This window comes from Petaurus breviceps, unplaced genomic scaffold, assembly GCF_028583685.1.
Source record: "Petaurus breviceps papuanus isolate PSGF00001 unplaced genomic scaffold, PetGlider_PUasm1.0 91133, whole genome shotgun sequence".
Lineage (NCBI taxonomy): Eukaryota > Metazoa > Chordata > Mammalia > Diprotodontia > Petauridae > Petaurus > Petaurus breviceps.
The window spans coordinates 39547296-39569472 of NW_027187419.1; the positions used below are offsets into that span (position 1 = coordinate 39547296).

Here is a 22177-nt window from a genome sequence, read left to right on the forward strand (position 1 = left end):
CCCCCAGTTCTGTTCTCTTCTTTTAGCATCTGGATCTTCACTGCCCCTCCCCCCCATCTTGGGCTTTCATTCTGTTCCTTCTTTTAGAGCAAAGGATGGGTCAATTTATTCACAGAGGATTTGTTACACATAGATACATAGCCACACATACATTTTAAAAGAAGCCCGTAGGGAAAGGGTAATGCTCAACTCAATGGAAGGGCTGTGAATGGTGGGAATCTCAGGCACTTTAGGGCCCTAAAGGAGAATATCTTTTGAAAGATGGGAGGGGCCTTCCTAGTCATTCCTAAAATCATAGCAGATTCAGTTATGATCCATAGGTGGACAACTCAATTACTTGGGATTCCCTCTACAATTTTCTGGACACTTCTTCCTTTGAATGATAGTGCTTTCCTCCCCAAGTAAATTTATGGAGAGCTCAGTGTCATCGGTCCTTTTTCCCAGAAGTTTGAGAACAGGTGGGACAGTAGCTCTCAGGGTGGGTTCAGTAGGAAGGGGTCCCTGAGGACAATAGTGCCCAATCTTCCTAGGGCTAGACACCTACCACCCCAGAGCCACGTTTCATCCACACGATGGTTAGTGATGGGTTCCCTGTCCAGGCACAGTTGAAGACAGCATCAGAGCCCAGATCCACCAGCAGTGACTGAGGCTCGGAAGTCATTCGAGGGCCAACTGCATGCAGGGGAAGAGAAGAAGAGATGGGTTTGTTAGACTTTAACCAAAGGGATGAAGCTTTAGTTGTGGAACTTTGGGCATTTAATATAAGGAACTGGGGGAAGTATTTGGAGAGGAGCTGGAATGGCTTTCCCATAGCCCTCACATCATACCCCTTACAGTGGCTGTTGCCTGCCTGAATATTTGGAATGATGGTCTTGGGGTAAAAAAAGAGCCAAGTTGAACCCATCTCATTGTCTTCCCATTGCTGTCTTCCCATTGCCTCTGCCATTGCCTCATGTGAAAAGAGATGAGGATACTGGACCCAGTCTATGCTCAGGGTAAGGGCAGAGCTGACCCAGGGCAAAATGGTGGAGGAGATAGGTATATTTTCACTGGGGACAATGCTTTAGTTCAAAGAGCCACTCTATGAAGCTTTCCCTGATTTCCCTAGCTTACAACTTATCACATGCTGCCTTATATGACAACTATCTTACTTGTCTTGGACTCACCATCCCCCTCCCCTATCTTCTTAGAGTCTAAGTTCTCTGAGGTCAGGGGCTACATCTTTTATTTTTGCATTCCCAATACAGAGCACAATGGCTTTCCTGTAGCACACCCTTAATCGATGTTTATTGAACTACCTTGAAATGGTGGCAGTTTGAGTTGTTAGTCTGATGGGGGTAATCTTTTCAAACTCAGAAGGCTTCATGTACTTAAAAAAAAAACCAAATCACTAAAGTAGCCTGTTCTATCTATAGTATAAGATTCTGGACCTAACCTGATAAAGGATAATATTACTGAACAACTTTTAGTAATCTAAGTGTGACTTATTCCTCAAATTACCCCCAATATCACAAGATAAGAGAACATCCTCAAATAATTGCCTTCTTCCAGGTACACTCACAGTAGACATCCACTGTGCGACTGATGTTGGTGCTGCCCAGTGCATTGGTGACTTCACAGGAGACTGGCTCGAAGAAGAATGTGTGGTCCACAGTGGTCTCATAGGAATCCTCAGATCCTTCCTTGATCACTTGGCCCTTCTTGGCCCACCTGAAACACAAGCACCCCCCCCCCCCAGCATGGTGGAGACCTCCAGGCAGCAAGGCTTGTGGGGGAGGAAGGATTTAGGGGAAAAGGCAGAGTGGAGGGAAAGGAAGAAGATGGAGTCCTTTTTCTAAGAATCTCAAAGCACGGTGTACCCAAGAAATATAGAGGGAGCAGAGACTCCTTTTCCCACAGAGAAACTGAAACATAGAAAGGAACTGGCTCTCAGCCATTCCTTGAGATAAAATCTCTGAGTAGGAGAAAGTAATCCTTGGGCCTGGGAGGAGAATGGAGCTGTTTCCTAGTCAGTCAGTTCGTGCATAAAAGGACTTGAACCCAGGTTTTCCTGACTTCATATTCTTTCTCCCTCTATATTCATTAAGGCAAGCTGCCTCTGATATTATGTTTATTTTTTGTGTTTCTTTGAGAAACAGTGTGACAGACAGAAACAGAGTCATAGAGTTGGTATTCAAGCCAGGGCTGTGTGACCCTGGACAAGTGCAATCTCTCAGTGCTTGAGGAAACTTTCTAAGACTCTTAAATTAATCTTAATTTCCTATGCAGAAGAAACCACCCATCCATCCTATGCTTATTTGAATAGAATGTTTCCTCCTTAGTAGAAGGCAGTCTCCTGGACAGGAGAAATTGTATGGTTTTTGGTCTTTGTATTCCCGATGTAAAATAAAGCCTGATACGAAATAGGTATTTAACAAATGCTTTTAAGATGGAATTACATTCTTTGCCATAAGTCAGTCTGATCTCCATCTGCTTACCTTGATAATGAACCAAGAAGACCTGAGTCCAAATTTGGCCTCAGACCCTTACTACCTGTGTAACACAGGGCTTAAACTCTTATCTAACCATTTAATCTCTGTTTGCCTCAGTTTCTTCAACTGTAAAACTAGGACAATAATAACACTTTTTTTTATTGCTTTGCAGGGTTCTTGTGAAGATCAAATGAAATAATATTTGTAAAAGTGCTTAGCACAGTGCCTGGAACATTCCCTTAGCTTCCTTTCAACCAGGTCCCTTTGCTCCTAGGGAGGGTGGGCTCTTGGTTCCTGGAAGGCTGCCTGGACTCCTAGAAAGTCCTCCCCCCTCCTCAGTCTGTGTGACACTGACTGGATCATCCTTCTCTGTGTGGGGATTGATGTAGAGGCAGAGGGAAGGGGCTTCTCTGGCCAGCAGAGGTAAGCATTGGACTGGACAAATTGGGAGCATAGCCTTCTGAGAGGGACCAGCCGGGCTCTCAGCAGCCCTGGAGTCTCTGAGAATGGGGAAGAAGGCATTTACACCAACCCAAGAGCTCTTACAAAGTTACCCTCTTCCCAAGAGAGACACCCATTGAATGGTTTAGCTTCTCTATCACTGAACATGCTGTACCTTTTAGTCAGGTAAATTACATCTGTGATCTAACTCCCTTGCGCTGTATTTATACTCTTTTTTTTGGGGGGGGGAGGGAGGGTAAAATTGGAGATCACCTGTTCCCCTCCATTCAAATAAAGATTATTTTGCCTTGCCCTTCCCTCTCTGAAAGGTGATTCGAGTAGAGGGGAAAAGGTGAAACAGGATGGTCTTGGCATAATGGATAGGATATTAGATCCGGAGTTGGGAAGATTGGGTTAGCTGTGTGACCTTGGGCAAATTACTTAATCTCTGTGTATGCATCACTTTCCTAATGAGGATAGTGAGAGTACCTACGTCACAGGGTTGCTGTGGGCATGGTATATTTGAAAACCTTAAAATACCACATAAATGTCAGATATAATCTTTATTATTTTCCTCTCTTCTTGGACCCTCTGGGGGGCTATTTCCCCAGTTTCCCACTCACTTCTTGGCTTTCTTCTTTGCCACCCCCTTGTTCTCCCTGCCCCAAGAGAAACCCTCAAACTTCTTTTTCTGCAATACAAGGGAACACCTACACGGGCATGGAGAGGTTAGAGTCACAAATTAATATTAGGTAACAATTAAGAGCACAATTAAGAATAACAATTATGATTTAACTACAGATCAAGAGCTTAAGGAGGTTCCTAACATGAATCATTCCAATTCTTATTTTAATTTAATGATCAGACTTCATTTGTTTCATTAAATGATCATTTAATGATCAGACAGCATTTGCCCAAAACTTGAAAAACTTTGGCTTTTCATTTGTGAGAGATGTGTCCCATATTTCCTGGAGATAGACAGAAGGGGAGGGGAAACTGAGATTGAGAGAAGGGAGAACTGGGAGGTTGGCTTCCAGGCTAGAGGGTGAGGTAGTTTGGGACTGAGGACGAGTTATGTTTCTGTTCCAGATTGTTGGACTCCCTTGTCTTTCTTAGGTCAGGGCAGGATTTAGGGACAAGTTGCTTGGGCATGATGGGTGGCAGGGGAAAGAACACTGGATTTGGAGTCAGGGGATTTGGGTGGAGTCCTAGGTCTTCTACTTACTGCCTATGTGACCTTGAGCAAATCACTTAACCTTTGGGCCTCAGTTTCCTCATCTGAAAAATGAAGGGGTTGAATGGAGATGATCTCTAAGGTCCCTTCCAAATCCCAATCTAATCTAACTCCAGTTTCTAGATGAAGAACATTAACCCCATTCCCCAGTCTAGCTCTCTTCTCTATCCTAACCCAATGTAAAATTAAATTGTCTCTTTGCCTGTCTCTCCTGTTCACTCTCTTCTCTCTTTCTTCTTTCTCTCCCTTCTCTCCCTCTTTCTCTCACAACCCCTTCCCCTTCCCTCTTGCTTGCTAGTTTAGTTCTGCTTTTCTCCCTAGAGGGACATGCAGTGTGGGGTGGGAGGAGGAGGGAATACTCAGGGGTAGAGGGCACTGGGTGGGGAGTGGAGGTACAGAGTCTGGGGTTACTGAGGAGCAGAGATGGTCCAGAGCTGGATTTGATGGTGACACAAATCTAGCCCCTTTCCCAAACCTGGCTGTGCTTGAACTGCCAGCTCCCTCCCCTCCCTGCCCAGACAGCTTTGATTTGTCGTTCATTTTTTCCTTTTCCTTTTCCTGTCTTCAATCTATGAGCCTTGAGTTCACAGTCAGTGTAGCTCTTCCCCCACACCTGGCAGGAGGCCCGACAGGGGCCGAGTGATTTTCCATGTTTGCCTGTCATCCAGGGACAGACTCACAATTAGTGCTTCCTGGGGTGAAGGGGGAGTGTGGCAGGAGGCTGTTGGGGGTGGCAGTGGCACTATGTGTATGTGTGTGTCTGTGGATATCCCTCTGTATGTTTTTTTCTCACTGGGACCTCTGCTGCCTTCAACAGCACTCACAAGGAGCATAAAGGCTTTGAGTTTCCTTTCTGTTGAATGAATAATAATTCACTATTCATGCTTCATAGGAAAAGATGGGTTAACATCTTCACCTCCCTTCTCCTGAGGAAGGGAACCAGGCTGGTTTCTCCTTTCCTGAGGGGAGAAATGAGTTAATGAATGACCAAAAGACCTGGCTGAAGGTGAGGTGGAAGGAATAAGTTCTTGGGTCTCCAGCTTGAGTTTTGGGTTCTAATAGTCGTATGTGTAATTGCAGACATTGTTAGCTTCCCCAGCTGGTACTAGAACAGGTTGCTGATGCCAATCTTTAAATGCCCCCTTGAGGTGGGCAAAAGCTAAAAATAACAACAGCCAATATTTATACAGTAAAATAATGTGTATTATCTTACTTTGTCCTCCTAACAACCCTGCTAGGCAGTTGCTATTATCCTCATTTTAAAGATGAGAAAACTGAGTCTAAAAGGGGTTAACTTAAGTCATTTGCCCATGGTCCCACAATTAGTGAGTGTTTGAGTCAGAATTCATACTCAAGGCTTCATCACTGCTTATCTTACCTACCTTCCCTCTAATTAGTATTTTGTGAGGCTTCTAGGGAGGGGAGCAGGTGGGGACCAGCCCCTTGAGGTACTCAGTTCTAACCTCTCTGGGGGGAGGGGCTTTATATCTTCCAGGGACACACAGGGGACCCTAAGAACATTCCTAATTCCTTCTTCCTTAGTCCTTTTCTCTCTTCTTTTTCCCTTGTTCCTTCTCCCCTTCCCTTTCCTATCCCTTTTTTTCTTCCTCCTCTTTTTTCTTCTTTTACCTTTCCCCAGACTATTTATACCTGCTCAACCTAAGGCCATAGGATATAGCTCAAGAATGGAAAGTTATAACTCCTTGTCATCTAAAGGCTTAGAGGTGAAAACAGAGCCTTTCCCACCCCTCCAAATAATCAGATAAAGATTAGTAGTTGTTATCACGATGATGAGAGTAACTAATATGGGTATGGTGTTTTACAGTTTTGAAAGTGTTTTCACATACATTATCTCATTTTATACTGAGTAAGGAGCAATTAAACACTCATTGAGGCAGAGAAACAATATTTAGATATGAAGGTACAACACAGATAGGAGTAAAAGCTTTTCCCCTTTAAGCTCCCTCACCCCCTTCTTTTCTTCTCCTCTTTCCATTTCTCTTTTCTTCCTCCTCCCCCCATCTACTTACTACCTCCTCTTTCCATTTCTCAGCTTAAACCATTCCCAATCAGTGCTTCATTTGGTCTGAGCCAATATAAGAGGATGAATTTTTTATATCAACAGAAACAAAAAAAAGCTTAGTGTGTTATAAGGCGCTCAGTCAGCCTCAAGTACCACCAAGTTGGTTCTCCCGCCTTTCCAAATAGGGGCAGAAAATGGCATGGGGGTGGGGGCACAGAGGAGCAGAAACAGAACAGAGAACACGGACTTCTGAGGAAGGGAGAACACAATATAAACTGATGAGAGGAAAGATTTCTTAGAACCATCTCTGCTGAGGGTCCCTGCCTGCCCACCCAACTAGACTAGGCAGTTTTCTGTCCCTTCCTCTAGTGCTCCCCCCTCCCCAAGTATCTAATTTCCAGAGAAAAGGAGGAAGAGATAGAGAAGAATGGGAGTGGGCAAACCAATTCACCCTATAGAATCTTGTTAAAAATATAGAAAAAAACCAGTTGCTTCCCTCTCCCTCAGCATCTTCCACCCTCCTGGGGAGGGAGGGAAGAGAGAGAGAGAGAGAGAGAGAGAGAGAGAGAGAGAGAGAGACAGAGAGAGACAGAGAGAGACAGAGACAGAGACAGAGAGACAGAGACAGAGAGAGAGACACAGAGAGAGAGACAGAGAGACAGAGAGAGACAGAGACAGAGAGAGTGAGACAGACAGACAGAGACAGAGAGAGTCTAGAGTTTTCAGCACCTAGGGGAGGAGACTAGAGTATATATGCGGAGGTATGGGGGTGGGGAGCATATTAGGGGCCTCTCCTCTCCTAACTTTCCCCACATCATCCAGTTCCTTCAAGAGAACTCTCTGGGCATTGCCTAGGGATAGAGGGCGGGATGTGAAGCAGCCTTAGAAAGGCTTCCAGCCCAAAGGGCCCCAAGCTATAGAGCTGGGGGATTAGAATAAGAGAATTGACTGCAGGGAATGGAGATAGGGGTTGGAAGGAGGGGGAGGGAATTTGACCCAGGGCAGTCTCCCCAATCTGCTAAATCTATTTTTAGAGCAAGGGACGAGGCAAAGGGGACCTGCTGGAGACTTTCTTTTGCTACCTTTGGGCTATTCGGGTCGTCGGGGGGGGGGGGGGGTGTGCTTTCCTGTGTCAATAGTGACAAGTCCTGGAATGCCCAGCTGCCTGATGACAGACCCAGTTTCTGTGGTTGCAAAGGTCTGTAGGCACAGCAATAGCTAACATTTACATAGCCCTGCTATGTGCCAGGCACTGTGCTAAGTATTTTACTATTATTATGATTACTATTATGATTTACTATTATTATCTCATTTAATCCTCATAACAACCCTGGGAGGTAGGTGCTATTATCCCCATTTAACAGATGAGGAAATTGAGGTTAAAAGATTATTAGGGTCACACAACAAGTGTCTGAGGTGGGATCTGAACTCAGGTCTTCCAGACTTCAAGTTCAGGGCTCTTACCCACTACACCCCCTACCTCCAATGACAGAGGAGAAGGGAAAGCAGAGGGTGAGATCTAATTTAACACTCGTGATTCTTCTAAATTGAGGCAAAACTTCCTGCATTTTCTTGCAGCCTGAATACCTCTGATTTCAGGAGGTCTCACAAGTATACTGAATGGATGTAGGAACTGATAAATGGGGAGAGGAGGGGAATGGGGGAGTGGTATTAACCGGTGTCATGTTTAAGTAATGAGGCTGTCTTGACAACTGGAATTTAATAATAGCAACAACAGACATTTATTTACTCCTTTACATACTTTATCTCATTAAAACCTTACAACAACCCTGGAGCTAAGGTTATTTATTATTTGTCTCATTCTGTAGATGTGAAAGTTAAGTCTCTGCTGAGGCAGCTAAGTAGAATAAGGAAGTGCTAAATTCAAATCTAACCACAGACACTTTCTAGCTGTACAATCCTGGGCAAGCCACAGACCCTGATCTAATAATAACAGCTCACATTTCCACAGCGACTTACAAGGTTTACATAGCTTCCCCATTACAATAATCCTGTGAGGTAGTTAGAGGCACAGGTATACTTGCTTCCCTTTTCTAGATGAGGTAACTGAGACTCAGAGAGTTATGGAGCCATAGCTAATTAAGTGTCAGAACTGCTCTCTCCTGCCTCCACTTGACCTCTCAAGCCATCTGAGGGAATCAAGGAATTTTTGTACTGGAGGGGATCTTCTGTTCTTTTTTTTTAAGTTGAATTCAATTTTTTTGCTTCATACTTCACATACATACTTCAGTGGTAGAGGGCCCTAGGGAACAGAGGCAATTTACAAAGCCCCCAATTAGGACTATAGGCCAGTGGACCTGCCTTGAGAATTAATGGGTTCATGTGTGATGGGGGTCACCACAGAAATGCCAGCACTATCTGGCCATGCTAACATCAGATGTTTCCAGGGAATGGGTGAAGACACTGAACATGTAGTAGAATATATATAAACTATACTTTGTATGCAATTCTAATATGGATGCTATTGATTATATGTCTGCATATAACTGTTTCCTCTGTCTGTGACCTGTGTGTGTATAAACTTGGAATATTTCTAAATATAAGATATTATGCAATGTTTATAGTTTTATCTGGGTACCTGGTACAGTTTTCAGGGGATGGCAAAATTTTTTATGGGGGTGAGATTTAACAGACAGCTTCGATAGGGAAAGGATTACAGTTCTCAGGATGCCTGAAAGCAAAGTACAAGTGTTCTTTGGAGGAAAGCAAAGATTCCATTTCCCATGAGTATTTGTCCATGGAGCAGCTGTTGGTTGGAAGGATGGAGGCTTCTGAGAAAAGAGGGAAAGAACAGAAATCTCTGCTGGGTCCATAATCAGGCTGGATATAGAGGGATAAACTATGGGCTGTGGGCAGATGGTAATTGCTGCTGGACCAGTGAGGCAAGCTAACTTGGGAGATGCAAAGATACATGGGGACAGGCATCAAGAAACTGGCTACATCCTGGGTCCCTATCAAAGCCATGAGTGTTTGGAGGAGCCTGATTACAAATCCTTGGTGGGGGAGAGGAAAGGAGAGTGGAAGGGAAGAGGGAAGGGCAGGAGGGGGTTTGGGATCATACTTATTTTGTCATGTGGACTGAGATAGTTTTCTGTCGCTTTACTATGCATTTCTGGTGAAAAGTTTTGGCATTTCAGTACTGCCCTTTGTCTTTTAGCATGGTGAATAACTCAGTTCCTAACCCTGAGTCTGCTGGACCTACATAGATGCTGGGGTTTATACTTCCTCACCTACCCAGTTTAAAAATAGAAACATCTGAAGTTAACTCAGGTGTATCTATATCCAGGGTATGCATATATACTTGCACAAGTGTACGCATCCAGAAATGTATCTGGGTAGGCATAGTCAACAGACCAAAGCTGATGTGCCCTGGAAAACCCACAATGGAATCTTTTATCATTCCATCAGTTCCATGTATGTTACATGCGAGGCCAGACTTCCACTTATGGATCCTGTTGATTCTTCTAGGTTCTTCACATCTCGTCTCTGGACAGCCCTCCCCATCTTGTGTTCCCAAGAGACATATATTCCCTTATGGAATGAAAAATATAAGTTCCCTTTAAGACTCCCAGAGTATACAAAAGTCTATATTCAGCATGGTATTTCCAACCAACCTTTCCTGAACCCAATGTCTGCCACATAGCTTATAGTATAAAATGTGGGATGGGGCTGAGGTGTGCTGGAACCAGTTCAAACTCAAGAGAGCTGCTTGTTAAATTTTCAATGTAATTGTTTCATCTCAGAAATTGGCAAATGCTGATTTGTAATCAGGGCTTTATTTATTGTTTTGTTGATTGTCTAGACTTAAGAACGTGATTTAGAAAATGTTAATACTGCAGATCAAACTTCAAAGTGTGTCATGGGTACCTGTTCTTTCCCCAGTTAATAAACATTTACTAGCACATTCCTGACAAAGGTCACCTTTACCTGCCCAGGAGATGGTATGTATGCATATGTGTGTGTGTGTGTGTGTGTGTGTGTGTGTGTGTGTGTGTGTATGGTGGAACAGGTGGTTGTTACACAGGTGACCAGGTGGTAGCTCTTACCTGTACTGGGTGACTGCTGGGTTGGCCTTTGCAGAGCAGTGGAATTTGACGTCATTATTTTCCAGTACTGGCTGTGGCTCCACAGACAGATTGACGAGGGGTGGATCTGGAAAATTAACAATATAGTTAGTTTTTTTTTAGTTTTCCTTTTTTATTTATTTATTTTTAGTTTATAACATTCATTTCCACAAGATTTTGAGTTACAAGTTTTCTCCCCATCTCTCTCCTACCTTCCACCCCAACATGGCATGCATACTGAATAACCCTTCCCCCAATCTGTCCTCTCTTTTATCCCCCTCAATCCCTCCCCTCCCCCCCCGCCATTGCTTTCTTATAGGGAAAGATGGATTTCTATACCCCAGTGCCTATATATCTTATTTGCTAATTGCATGTAAAAGCAATTTTTAAACATTTGTTTTAAAAATATAGTTAGGTTTGAGACAAAAGGAGTAGTGGCTGCTGTATGTAAGGGTCCAGGCTAGACCGGACTGAGACATGAGCTTGGGATTCAAATGCAGGAAACATTTGTGTAGCTGCTGTTCCAGCAGCTGCCACATGACTGAAAAGATCCCCTTGTTAGTGCACAAGAAAGATGATCCTGGCAGGGAACCAGGACCCTTTCTTAGCAGAAATGGGTTTAGGGGCTTGGCATTTAAACAAAAACTTTGGTCAGGAACTCACAGTTATTATGAACCCTATGGGTAAGCATTGCCCATCTCCTGACTTTTAGGAAGAATCATTCACTTCCAAAAAGGGTGTGTGTGTGTGTGTGTGTGTGTGAGTGTGAGTGTGTGCGTGTATGTGTGTGTGTGTGTGTGTGTGTGAGCTCTGAGCTTCCTTTAAAGGCAAACTTCCTGCCTTGGAAATGGCTGTGTAACATCTCCTGGTATAATCAATTTGGTGCATCTGTTAACTTGCAAGTGACATTTACACCCTTTCATCAGTCTGATCATCTCCACTGAGGCCTTATTGGTGTCACAAGGCTCTTAGCTCCTTGAGCTACCTAGAGAATTTTTTTTTCACATGATAAGCAGTCAGACTTTGGAGTGTTGAGTGGGATGGAAAGATACACTCACACAGAAAAACTTCAGGCAAACAGTAAAAGCAAGGGGTTTGCTGTTGTCCAGTTCTATCCAACTCCTTGTGATCCCACTTGGCAAAGATACTGGAATAGTTTGCTCATTTTACAGAGGAGGAAACTGAGGCAAGCAAGGTTAAGTGACTTGCCTGGGGTCACCCAACTAGAAGGTGTCTAAGGCTGGATTTGAACTCAGGTCTTCCTGACTCCAGACCTGGCACTCTATCTACTCTGCCACCTACCTGTCCCACCCTCCCACTCTTGCAAAAGCAAGAGTACCCTAGTGGAAAACTCGATGGATTTAGAATCAGAACACCTGGCTTCAAATCCCACTCCTGCCATTTTCTACCTGCATGACCTTAGGTAAGTTGCCCATTCTCTCATCTATAGAACAAGAGGGTTGAGTTAGACAATCAGTAAGGTACTTTTGGCTCCAATAAAGACAGAAGGGAGCAAAAGGAAAAGGCTGGAGAAGCAATGAGACGCAAGTCACAACAAAACAGAGACAGAGATAGGGAGAAACTGAGAGCGAAAGACAGAGAAATAGATGTCAAGAGCTTTGTAGACTTCGAATCAAAGTCAGAGAAACAGGACACAGAGAGCCAAAGGACAACAGTATCTACCCTTGAGCCAGAAAAGAAACAAGTTATCCTTCCTAGGCTGATCAGCCTCTCTCTCTGCACATGTCTCTGTCATCCTTCAGCTCTGGGTCCTATTTCCTGACTTTGACAATTCACATTTGCATAGCAGTTCAGGGATTACCAAGTGCTTTCTCCACAATATTGTAAATACATAATAATTGTATCACTCCCATGTTATAGATGTGGAAACTGAGGCACAGCGATTTGCCTAAGGTTATAGTGATCAGCTGAGCTAGATTTCTTTTTTCCCCCCAGAGGTTAATTTCTGCCAAATGAGCTTGAAAAATGACTGAGATTCTGGGTCATGGGATGTGATTTTGTTCTTGATTAAACCAAAAAAAATTATGTTGACACTCTTTTGCTTTGAACATCATTGTCATTTTTACTGACTCCCCACCACATTTGTAATAAAAAGTATGATTAAATATAATACATTGACTTATTAGTTATGTCAGAAAATGTATGCCTAATGAAAGCATAATTTCCCGGACCATGGAAGATTGCTGCCCTAATTTTTTTTTGTCTTTTTTTTTTGGAGGGAAACTGGGGTTAAGCTTCTTGCCCAAGGTCACACAGCTAGGAAGTGTTAAGTGTCTGAGGTTGCATTTGAACTCAGGTCCTCCTGACTCTAGGGCCAGTGCTCTATTCACTGCGCCACCTAGCTGCCCCTGCCTAAATTGTTTTGCCTCAACAATTAACTGGACAAAGAGTCAAAGATCACTTAGATCTCATTTTGTCCAATTTACTCATTTCCCAGATGAGGAAACTGACGCTTAATGAGTTTGAAGTCACTTGCCTAAAGTTCCTCGGTCAGCTGGTGGTAGATGAACGTCAGAACCGTGGCCGAACTTCCAGCCCAGCTTCCTTTATGCTTCACCGAGATCCCTCCCCTTGGAAAGTCCCATTCTGTTCACATCCAGTGTCCCACGGGAGAAGCAGGGCTCTTATCACTTTGAGGAAGCTATGGGAGGCGATGAGTGACCTGTAGCAGCCCTACACATCATTGCTCAATGTTGGGTGGAGTTTATCCGGTGGCCTTGTCTGTTTATCCAGTGGTCAGGCCACCCATCCACTAGTGGTGTCCAAAGATAGATCACTGTGGGGCTGGGGAAAAAGTCAACTCTCAGAGCCATTAGCCTAGGAGCTGTGTGAGGAAATTATTTATGCTGAGACTGCATGGTGTGGGTGACTGTGGGCTGGAAAGACATTGGGAGGTGGGTGTGGGGAGGGGGGAGTCCTAGCTCCCTGATTAGTAAGGGCTGAATCACCCTGGAGGAAATCTCTTCCCTTCCTCCCTTCCTATTTTCCCTACCTCCCCTTGACTCTGGCTGGGGACTATTTACCCTGGAAGGTGTCTGCCACCCAAGAAGCCAACCCACCTGTCTTTTCATGGAGAATTATGAGGCAAATTATAGGTATTTGCAATTTACTCTAATCTCATTTTAAAATGTATAATTCAAATGACAATAAAGACAAGTATAGTGACGAATACCAATGAAAGTAGTGCACATAACCAGCCTAGATTGGTGCAGGCTCTCCCAGGCCCCTTGCAGCCTTCTGACTCTGCCCTATCATTACCCAACAGCAGCTAATCACCTTCCTTTGTTAAGTATGAATCATGAGACTCCTCACTGGGATATGGCTCACCCACATGTGATTTGGGGCTTTGATGCAGAATCCTCTCTACATACACTGAGACCCAAAGACTGGGGGTTTTACTCTTGATGTCCCCACCCTAACCCTGACATTGCCCCAACTGGGGTGGGGTCATGATGGGCAAAAGCTTAATAACTGATGCATTAATAATTATTATAATAAACCAAAATGTATGTTGCATTAGTGAAGCAATAATGACTTGTTACAGTAATTGCAAGAATGAGATTGCCTGATTTAATCCTATTGAAAGCAGGCACTGTGTAAATGTGTTCATTAGTCTGAATTCAAGAATCTTTTGGGAAGCTCTCCCTGCTGCTCCCGTCTCCCCCACTCAAATGGTTGTGATCCTTCTTCCCTTAGACCTCACCTAACATTCTGTTTGTGTTTTCCTTATGTACTTTCCAGTAATAATTTTGTGCTGTAGTTATTCACATATGTGTCATATCTCTCTACTACTCTGTAAGCTCCCTGAGGGCAGGGACCAGATTTTACAGCTTTATTTACTCTTTAAATTGTAACTCTCAAGAGCCTGGCATAATGTTCTATGAAGAGGAGGGAGTTAATGAATATTTGTTGCCACTGAAATCTGAAAGATCCAAGCAAGAACTATGTGAGGACATTTATTAATTTCTATGAAAGGTATAAATAGAGAGAAGTTAGGGCACAAAAGGTAGCACCAGACTCAGTATCACTTCATCTCATCTCATCTCAGTTAAGATGGCCAAAATATCTTTGGAAAAGTGTAGTCAATTGTTTTGGAGCCACCATCTTGGGTTAGGCCTATGGCCTCTAATCCCAAGGGTGCCTGAGTCGTCTTGTGTTGAGGCTGAGACTTGGAAAACTAAGGGTCAATCAAGACACTGGAGGTGCAATGGTTATTAGAAACTGGGCAGTCCAGGTCCCAATCATAGATTGTTTAGACAGTGGTAGAACTCTTGGAGTCCAGATCTGGAAGAGGAGGGTTATTGTGGTGTCTACTCATGGACTTTTCTGGCCACCAGGCTCTCACCTCCCTTTCTGTACTCTATGTTCCAGTTCAATTGTTCTTCTCTCTGTTCCTCACACCCAGTGCCCTGTCTCCCACCTCCACACCTTTGTATTGGCTGTCCCCCATGACTGGAATGTGTTCCCTTCTCACCTCTGTGTAACAGAATCCTTCACTTCCTTTAAGACTCAACTCAGTCGCTATCTTCTCCATGAAGTCTTTCAGGCTCTCCCTAACAACTATTGTCCTTTATCACTATCTGGTATTCATCTTCCTTTATAGAATGTAAGAATTATTTCATCCTTTGCCTTTGTATCTCCAGCTCCTGGAACCTCACTTGGCACATGGAGGTCACTTAATGAATGATTGCTGATTGACTGACTGATTGATTCATTTGATTGGTCCCACAATCTACTCCATCACATCATCCTCTTCCTGTTCATTGTTACCCTGACCAGTATTAACACATTGCCTCTTAGGTTCCTTTTCCCAGTCTCCCTGTTGCCTGAATTCTCCCTAATTCTGGTGGGTCTGCCTGAGCTATGATGCCCTCAGCCCTGAGTTATCTTGATAAGATTTGCACAATCACACCCAGGGTTCTGAAGCACCTTGACCCCTCTGCTTTTTTCCTTCCCAAGGTACAGGATATGAATTTTCAGGCGCCTGCTGGGTTCTAGTGGTATAAATAGTTTATGGCACATCCAACTATTAAACATGATTTTAATCCCACTTGTGATGTCGGCTGCATAACTCACAGGAGGGCAGCTTTGATGTAGCTGGTGGAACCAGAATCATATCGAGCAGATGTTATTACAACTGCGAGTCTGTTAGTGTTTTCATCAGCTAAGGCTTGCATGTGAGGGGTGGGTGGTGTTTTCTGGTGGGGAAAGAGGGTTGTATTTTGGAGAGAGTAGGAGGAGGGTTGACTTTCTGACTCAGCATTTTGCTGAACATCCTTTTGAAATTTGGCAGCTGGATGCAGTATTCAGATGTGGTAAGGTGTCGGGGGTTGTTGTGCATTCTCTCCCATTAGTCAATCTTGGGCCTTTGTCTTCCGTTGGGGTAACACATAAAGACCAAGGGAAACAAACAAATAAACAAACATGTGGTTTTCCTGAGTTCAGATGTTTTTCTTTGGTTAACCAGGAGCAGACATGAAGATTTGCAAAGATGGTGCTGATCTAGTCCCTGGTCTCCTTGTTAACTGTTAGATGAAGGATTTAGGAAGGCAAAGAGTGAGTGGGAAGTGTTTGTGAGTTCATGTGTGTGTGCTTATTGGTGTATATTTACACATGTGTGTACATGTACATGTATTACATGTGCATGTGTGAGAAGAAATGGTTTGGGGAGAGGAAACATAATTGCTGTCTTCCAAGTATTTGAAAGACTGTCATATGGAAGAGGAATTAGACTAATTTTGCTTGGTCCCTATATCAACAAAACCTTCTTGACAATTAGAATTGTCCAGAAGGGGAATGGGTACACTTAAGAGATGGTGGGCTTTCCTCCTTGGAGGTCTTTGAACAGAGGTGGGATGACTGCTTGCTGGGTTTATTATCATGGGGGTTTCATGTCCTATTTGGACTAGATGGTGGCTGATTTTCCTTCCAATTCTTAAATTCTGTGATTTTTATAATTCTGAATGAGTGTATATGTGTTGAATGAGCACAATAAAGTTAGGACTCGAAAAAGGCCTCATTGTCAAGGGTCCCTAGAACTTTTTCCTCCTGGACACATTAAAATCTCTAAACTGTGGTTAGTGCACCTGGCTTGGCCTGCTACTCCTGTTAGTAGTTAGTAAGTGACCACACATGTACAAAGAAAGGCAGACATGAACTCCAGTGACTTTGTGCGTATGGGTCAGGGTTAGACATCTCGACAAATTTTGGAAGATACCAGGCCAGTGGGTAGTTTTGATAGTTAAGGCCTCTACTGTTCTCTTTTTCACCCAGGGAAAAATATAAAAGGTACCCATCATTGGGCTAATACCTGACTGACTTGGGACATCTGACTGAGCCCTCAAAATGTCCTACACTAGAGGGGTCCCCCTTCTCCCTCCCTTCATAAACATGGTACCCCAATAATGGGAATGTTTTGGGGATAGGCAGTATCTTTATCTACCTTGGAATCTAGGGCGCAGGTCATTCTGCTTTAGGTTAAATCCTATGATTCTCTGGTTCTTAAATGTCATAAAGTTTCAAGCTGAAGGCTTGCCTCTGTGGTCTATGGTCCTGGGAAGTGCATATCCTTTGCTCCAAAGAAGGTGGGACTGCCTATCTTACAGAGTTGGGCAGTCAGATCCCCACTTTGACCTCCATTCCTCAGTCCAGCTGGCCCATCTTTTACGGTAGTCTTACTGGTGGTGGGAGCAGGGCAGGACAACGATTCTTGCTTGGAAATCAGTGGGCATATCAAAGTCTGGCAGTAGCATCCCCCCTAACCACTGCCTTCTCCAGTCCTACGAAACATCTGTTATCTGGACCACCCTGTTAAAGTGATCATCTCATTAGAGAACATTTAGACAAACAGTCTTTTAATAGTCGGATGGGCTATTAAGATGATGATGATCTTGTTTATGGGGGAGATTCTCCTCATATGATGGATAATGGGCTGGAGCTGAAGCCCTGCTGCTTTTCTGTGCCTCTCCCTCCCAGAACCACAGCTGCCAGCTCTTAGAGGCCTGTCCATGTAGCATCTGGGAAAGAGAATTGGAATTGGAAGACCTGGGTTCAAACCCCAGCTCTGTTACTTCCTTGGGGAATATGACCTTGCATAAATCACCTCATTTCTCTGCTATTTTCTCTATAAAACAAAAGGTTTGGTCCAGATAATCCTCTGGCTTTAAATCTTAGGATTCTCTCTTTCTTAAACCCAACCATGTTTCCTGGACAGACTAGGGGCTGGTGTATATGAAGGAGGGATGACTCTAGCTGGGAAATGAGGTGCTGTCATCTCCTGCTTGATCTTTTGACAAGGTTTAATGTGAGGCTCAATGGGGATCATTTGTTAAGGGTGGGGGAATCTGTCCTTTGGCATTTAAGACTTTTTACTATGTGGTCCCTTCCTACCTTTCCAGTTGTCTTACATTTTTTCCCCCTTCACAAATGCTAAGTTTCAGCCAAACTGGTCAACTCGCTGCTCCTTGCACAGGACACTCCCCTCTGTTCCTTGGTACTGTCTGTCTCCCCCCCCCCTCCCCCATGCCTCTTCCCTTCACCTCCACCACTTAAGAGTCCCTGACTTCCTTTAGGACTCAGCACAAACTCTATTAAAGAGTCTACAAGAGATTTTTTCTTTTTTTTGCCTTTTGGAGGGCAATTGGGGTTAAGTAACTTGCCCAAGGTCACACGGCTAGTTTTTTTGTGTTAAGTGTCTGAGGCTAGATCCAAACTTGGGTCCTCCCGACTCAGGGGCTGGCGCTTTACTCACTGTGCCACCTAGCCGCCCCCTTACAAGAGATTTTTTTCTAGTCTCCTCAGCAACTAGAGCCTCCCCTTCTAAGGTTACCTTCCATTTATTCTGTATATGTCTTGTATGTACCTATTCATACATAACTTGTTTCTCTCATTAGAAGGTAAGCTCCTGGAAGGCAGGGACTCTTTTTTCCTTTCTTTTTGGTATCCCAAATGCACAGTGTCTGGCATATAGTAAATACTTAATAAATGTAGGTCGATTGATTTATTGATCAATGATTCCAACAGCATCACTAGGGCAATGCCTTGATTTGCACATGAATTGGATTTGAGTGAGGCAGAGCTGGGCAAAGTGGTTAGCCTCACTCTTTCTTCCAAAGTCACTGAACTCCAGTAGCAAGATATAAGTCAAGATCAGAGGCAATAGCCTGTGATACAGTGGGTGATCCTGTAATTTTTTTTAAAGCTCATTTTTTTCTTTCAAATATAGGACATTCAGTGGATCAGTATGTGTCAAAAGCTAAGTGGAATCATGGTTATCTTTGCTTGGAGAAATAGTTTTGAAGATCCTTTGATGGATGATAACTCTTATGATGGTATGGATGGAAATCCAGATCTCAGCTTGGGAAGGACCCTAGGAAGAGAGGATATGAGGCCTGGATGCCTTTTAGACAGAGTGGGAAGAAAAATGCCCAAGTGGGTCAGTGTGATAAAACCTATTATTAGGATGGAGTTCCCCTCCTCAGTGGCCAAACTTCACCATAAGGCCCAAGTTATGGTATGACAGAACCCGAGTCTAGAACTCAAGTTGTATCTGCTGTCTGCTACATAGCAAATTGTGTTCTTTTAGACCAGGGAATTAAAATTCTAGACCTTAGGGTCCTGAGCTGAGCTCTGTAATGTCTGGAACCTACCTTGTATCCCTATGGGTCAATTTATGTCAGCATAAATCTAAACTGGTTCTATGAATTACAATTGCCTAAATTCTAATTCTAGAATTATCTAGAATTATGTTGGCCTAATCGAAATTGCTGTATAGATTGTCATGAAACTAATTTTGTGAAAAACATGGAAAAGTAGAGACATATATTACAAAGAGCAGAAGACCTCAATTTCAACCCTGACTTTGTTATTTCCTATGTGATCTTAAATAAGTTATCTTCCCTTTTTGGGTTTCAGTTATCTATACAAATGAAGGATTTGGACAAAATGATCTCTAAGAGCCTTTTCTGCTCTAAAAGTCTACAATGCTATGATTTGATATTCTAATCTCTTGTCTTAACAATACCCATTGGTGGGTAATTCAAACCATGGAACTGAAAAAAACTACCACCTGGTATCATTGTGCCCTAATTACAGAGGGAAATTACCCAAGGAGAGTGAGGGAAAAAAATAACAAACTTCTTGAGTGCTACAAATACATATTTAACCATATCAAGTGATGACAGAAATGTCAAAGGGAGCCACCCAGTCAGCTGTGATGAAAACATTTTATATTCCTTGAGACTGATAGGCAGTGAACCCTCTTCAGACTCAAATCTAAAACGAAATGCTGTCCTGAACTTTAAGCATTTGCATTCCTTCCCCGGGGCAGCTAGGTGGCACGGTAGATGGGGTTCTGGGCCTGGAATCAGGAAGACTCATCTTTCTGAGCACAAATCTGGCCTCAGACACTTATACTTACTAGCAAGTCTCATCTGTAAAATGAGCTGGGGAAGGAAATGGCAAATCACTCCAGTATCTTTGCCCAGAAAACCCCAAATGGGTCACAAAGAATCAGACACAACTGGACTGACCAAAAGTGAGTATGCTCTAATCTCTTTCCAAAATAATAGATACGTCTCTCAATTGTGGTCATGTAAACATATCCAAACCAGCTATTGACTCACAAACTAGTATTACCAGTCAGTTACACGAGTACAGGAGGGGCACAGATTTCAAATGGCAATACTAGCCATGGGTAACTGGGGACAAACTCTTTGTGTGACAGTGAGCTAGACCGTCTCTCCCTCCGCCTCCTATCTGCAGGCCTTGGTGGGGCCTAGGCACAAGTAGCACTCACGCTGAATGTCGATAGTGACTGAGGTCTCCTTCCCTCCAGGGATAGCTTTATTGGTGGCTCTGCACACGATGCGCTGTCCATTTTCCACATCAGCAGGTGAGACAAAAAGGGTACTCACAATGCTCTCCCGCTTTCCATCCCGAAGCAGGGTCTAGAGGAGGGAAGGAAAAGGAAAGGAGAACAGGACACTGGTTATTGTAGCCTGGGAGCCATGAGGTCTAAGAAGGAAGAGAGGCTGACACTGACTTGTCCCATTTCAGAGGGGTGAGGATGCAGCCTTCGGTGTTGGCTGGGAAGGCAGAGGGGTGCAAAGGAAAGACAGGAGATTTGGAGTCAGGGGTTCAGACTTTCAATTCCAGCTATGCTATATGACCTTGGACAATTCAATTCAACTCAACAAGCATTTACAAGTCTACTGTGTACTAGGTATTGAAGACAAAAAGCCAAAAATTAAACAGTTAAAATCCTTGAGAAGCTCATATTCTACTGGGAGGGCAAATCAGTCTTTCTTTCTGAACCTCAGTTCCTTCACCTGTAAAATGAAGGAGTTGGACAAACAAAGCCTTCTAACCCCTTCCTAGCTCTAAATTGATGATGATCCTGTGAGCCTAGGAGCCCTCTCTTCCTTGTCTAATTGAAAGTCTGACCCATAATATGAAGACAAGACTGCTAAGCCAACTTTTCATTTGGTGTAAAAACCAGCATTGGTCCAGGTTTTCACAGTGCAAAAGAAATCAGGTTGACCTAATGGAAACCAGGCAGAAAGTTTATTGAAGATTATTTATAGTATATTATGAATTTTCTACTCCTGTTTGTTTTTCCTGGGCTTATGTGTTGGTCTGATTTTTTGACCTTTTTGTGGGTCTGGTAAAGTTTTTTAGATTGAAATAAAGATGTATGTTCTCCCATTCAAGTTTACAGATCTCCTGAAATCTATCCGTGCCTTTCTTGGGGGTAGAGAGCCCCCAGGTTAAGAGCCCTTGTGCTGAGGGAACCACTGAGTATGTTGTAGATAGATACTTTCTCTTTTAGGCCTGTGTTCTAGATCACTCTGTGACCCCCAACCTGGGCAGTCTTTTCCTGCATAGAACCTAGGAGAAATGAAGAAGTCTGTGATTCAGGTATGCTATACAAGACTCAATCTCATATTCTCATGGGTGATTGCATCCTGCTGGTACACACTGAAGGGTGTACGTGTGAAAGGGGATTGGATGGGGAAGGGTAGCACTACCAATCTTTCTCCTACCTAGTCCCAATGCACAGCTGAGATGCCAAATCTCTACACTTTCTCTGGAATGTATTATGGACTGACTCATTCATATTCTTCTGCCAACCTCACTGAAACAAGAGCCGTAACTAGTAATTCTGTCACCCAGGGCAAGCACTAATACAAATTCAGTTGAGGCTCTATGGGAAGAGAGAGTCCAGATACTGCCTTGTGGTGGGAAGAAACAGATGCAGGAATTCCTCAAAATCACTGCTAGGAAGGCAGTGGCTGGATAAGGGCATTCCAGGAAGGAAGGCATCTGCCGTTTAGCAGCTAGGGGGCAGGAGCCCCACATTTGGTAGTTTTTTATTTGAATAGATATTCTTCTTAGCTTGGTGCTAAGGTCAGTTGCCCCCTTCTGCTGCAGGAGTACAAATACTATTATTGCTTCTAAATTTGGGGGCCCTAGGATAAATTCCTTATGATACCATCTTAGTTATTGATAGGATAGAAACAGAGACTCAGAACATACCCTCACCCCAACTGCTGGTGACCTTTCCTTTCATGTTCCCTTGATTATTCCTCTCAGGTCAGTCTTTCAACCTTCTTATCAACACCAGCCCTAAAACTACTTCCTTCCTCTTCACATTGTTGTTCAGTCATGTCTAACCCTTTGTGACCCCATTTGGGGTTTTCTTGGCAAAGATACTGGAGTGATTTGCCATTTCCTTCTCCAGCTCATTTTACAGACGAGGAAACTGAGGCAAACAGGGTTAAGTGACTTGCCCTGGGTCACAGAGTTAGCAAGTCTCTGAGGTTAGATTTGAATTCAGGAAAATGAATCTTTCTGACTCCAGGCCCAGCACTCTGTTCACTGAGCCACCAACTGCCTCAGTACC

The 22177-nt window shown here is 43.6% G+C and overlaps 1 protein-coding gene across 1 annotated transcript in view; it reads right to left on the reverse strand.

Annotated features, from left to right (window-relative positions):
* KIRREL3 (kirre like nephrin family adhesion molecule 3) overlaps window positions 1-22177 on the reverse strand; it is a 781784-nt gene that overhangs the window by 25855 nt on the left and 733752 nt on the right. Inside the window, exons 7-10 of the mRNA XM_069080881.1 lie at window positions 20072-20222; window positions 10237-10342; window positions 1562-1710; window positions 545-672 (exon numbers count right to left, since the gene is read on the reverse strand). Coding sequence (XP_068936982.1) covers window positions 545-672; window positions 1562-1710; window positions 10237-10342; window positions 20072-20222 — 534 coding nt within the window. The remainder of the gene's footprint in view (window positions 1-544; window positions 673-1561; window positions 1711-10236; window positions 10343-20071; window positions 20223-22177) is intronic.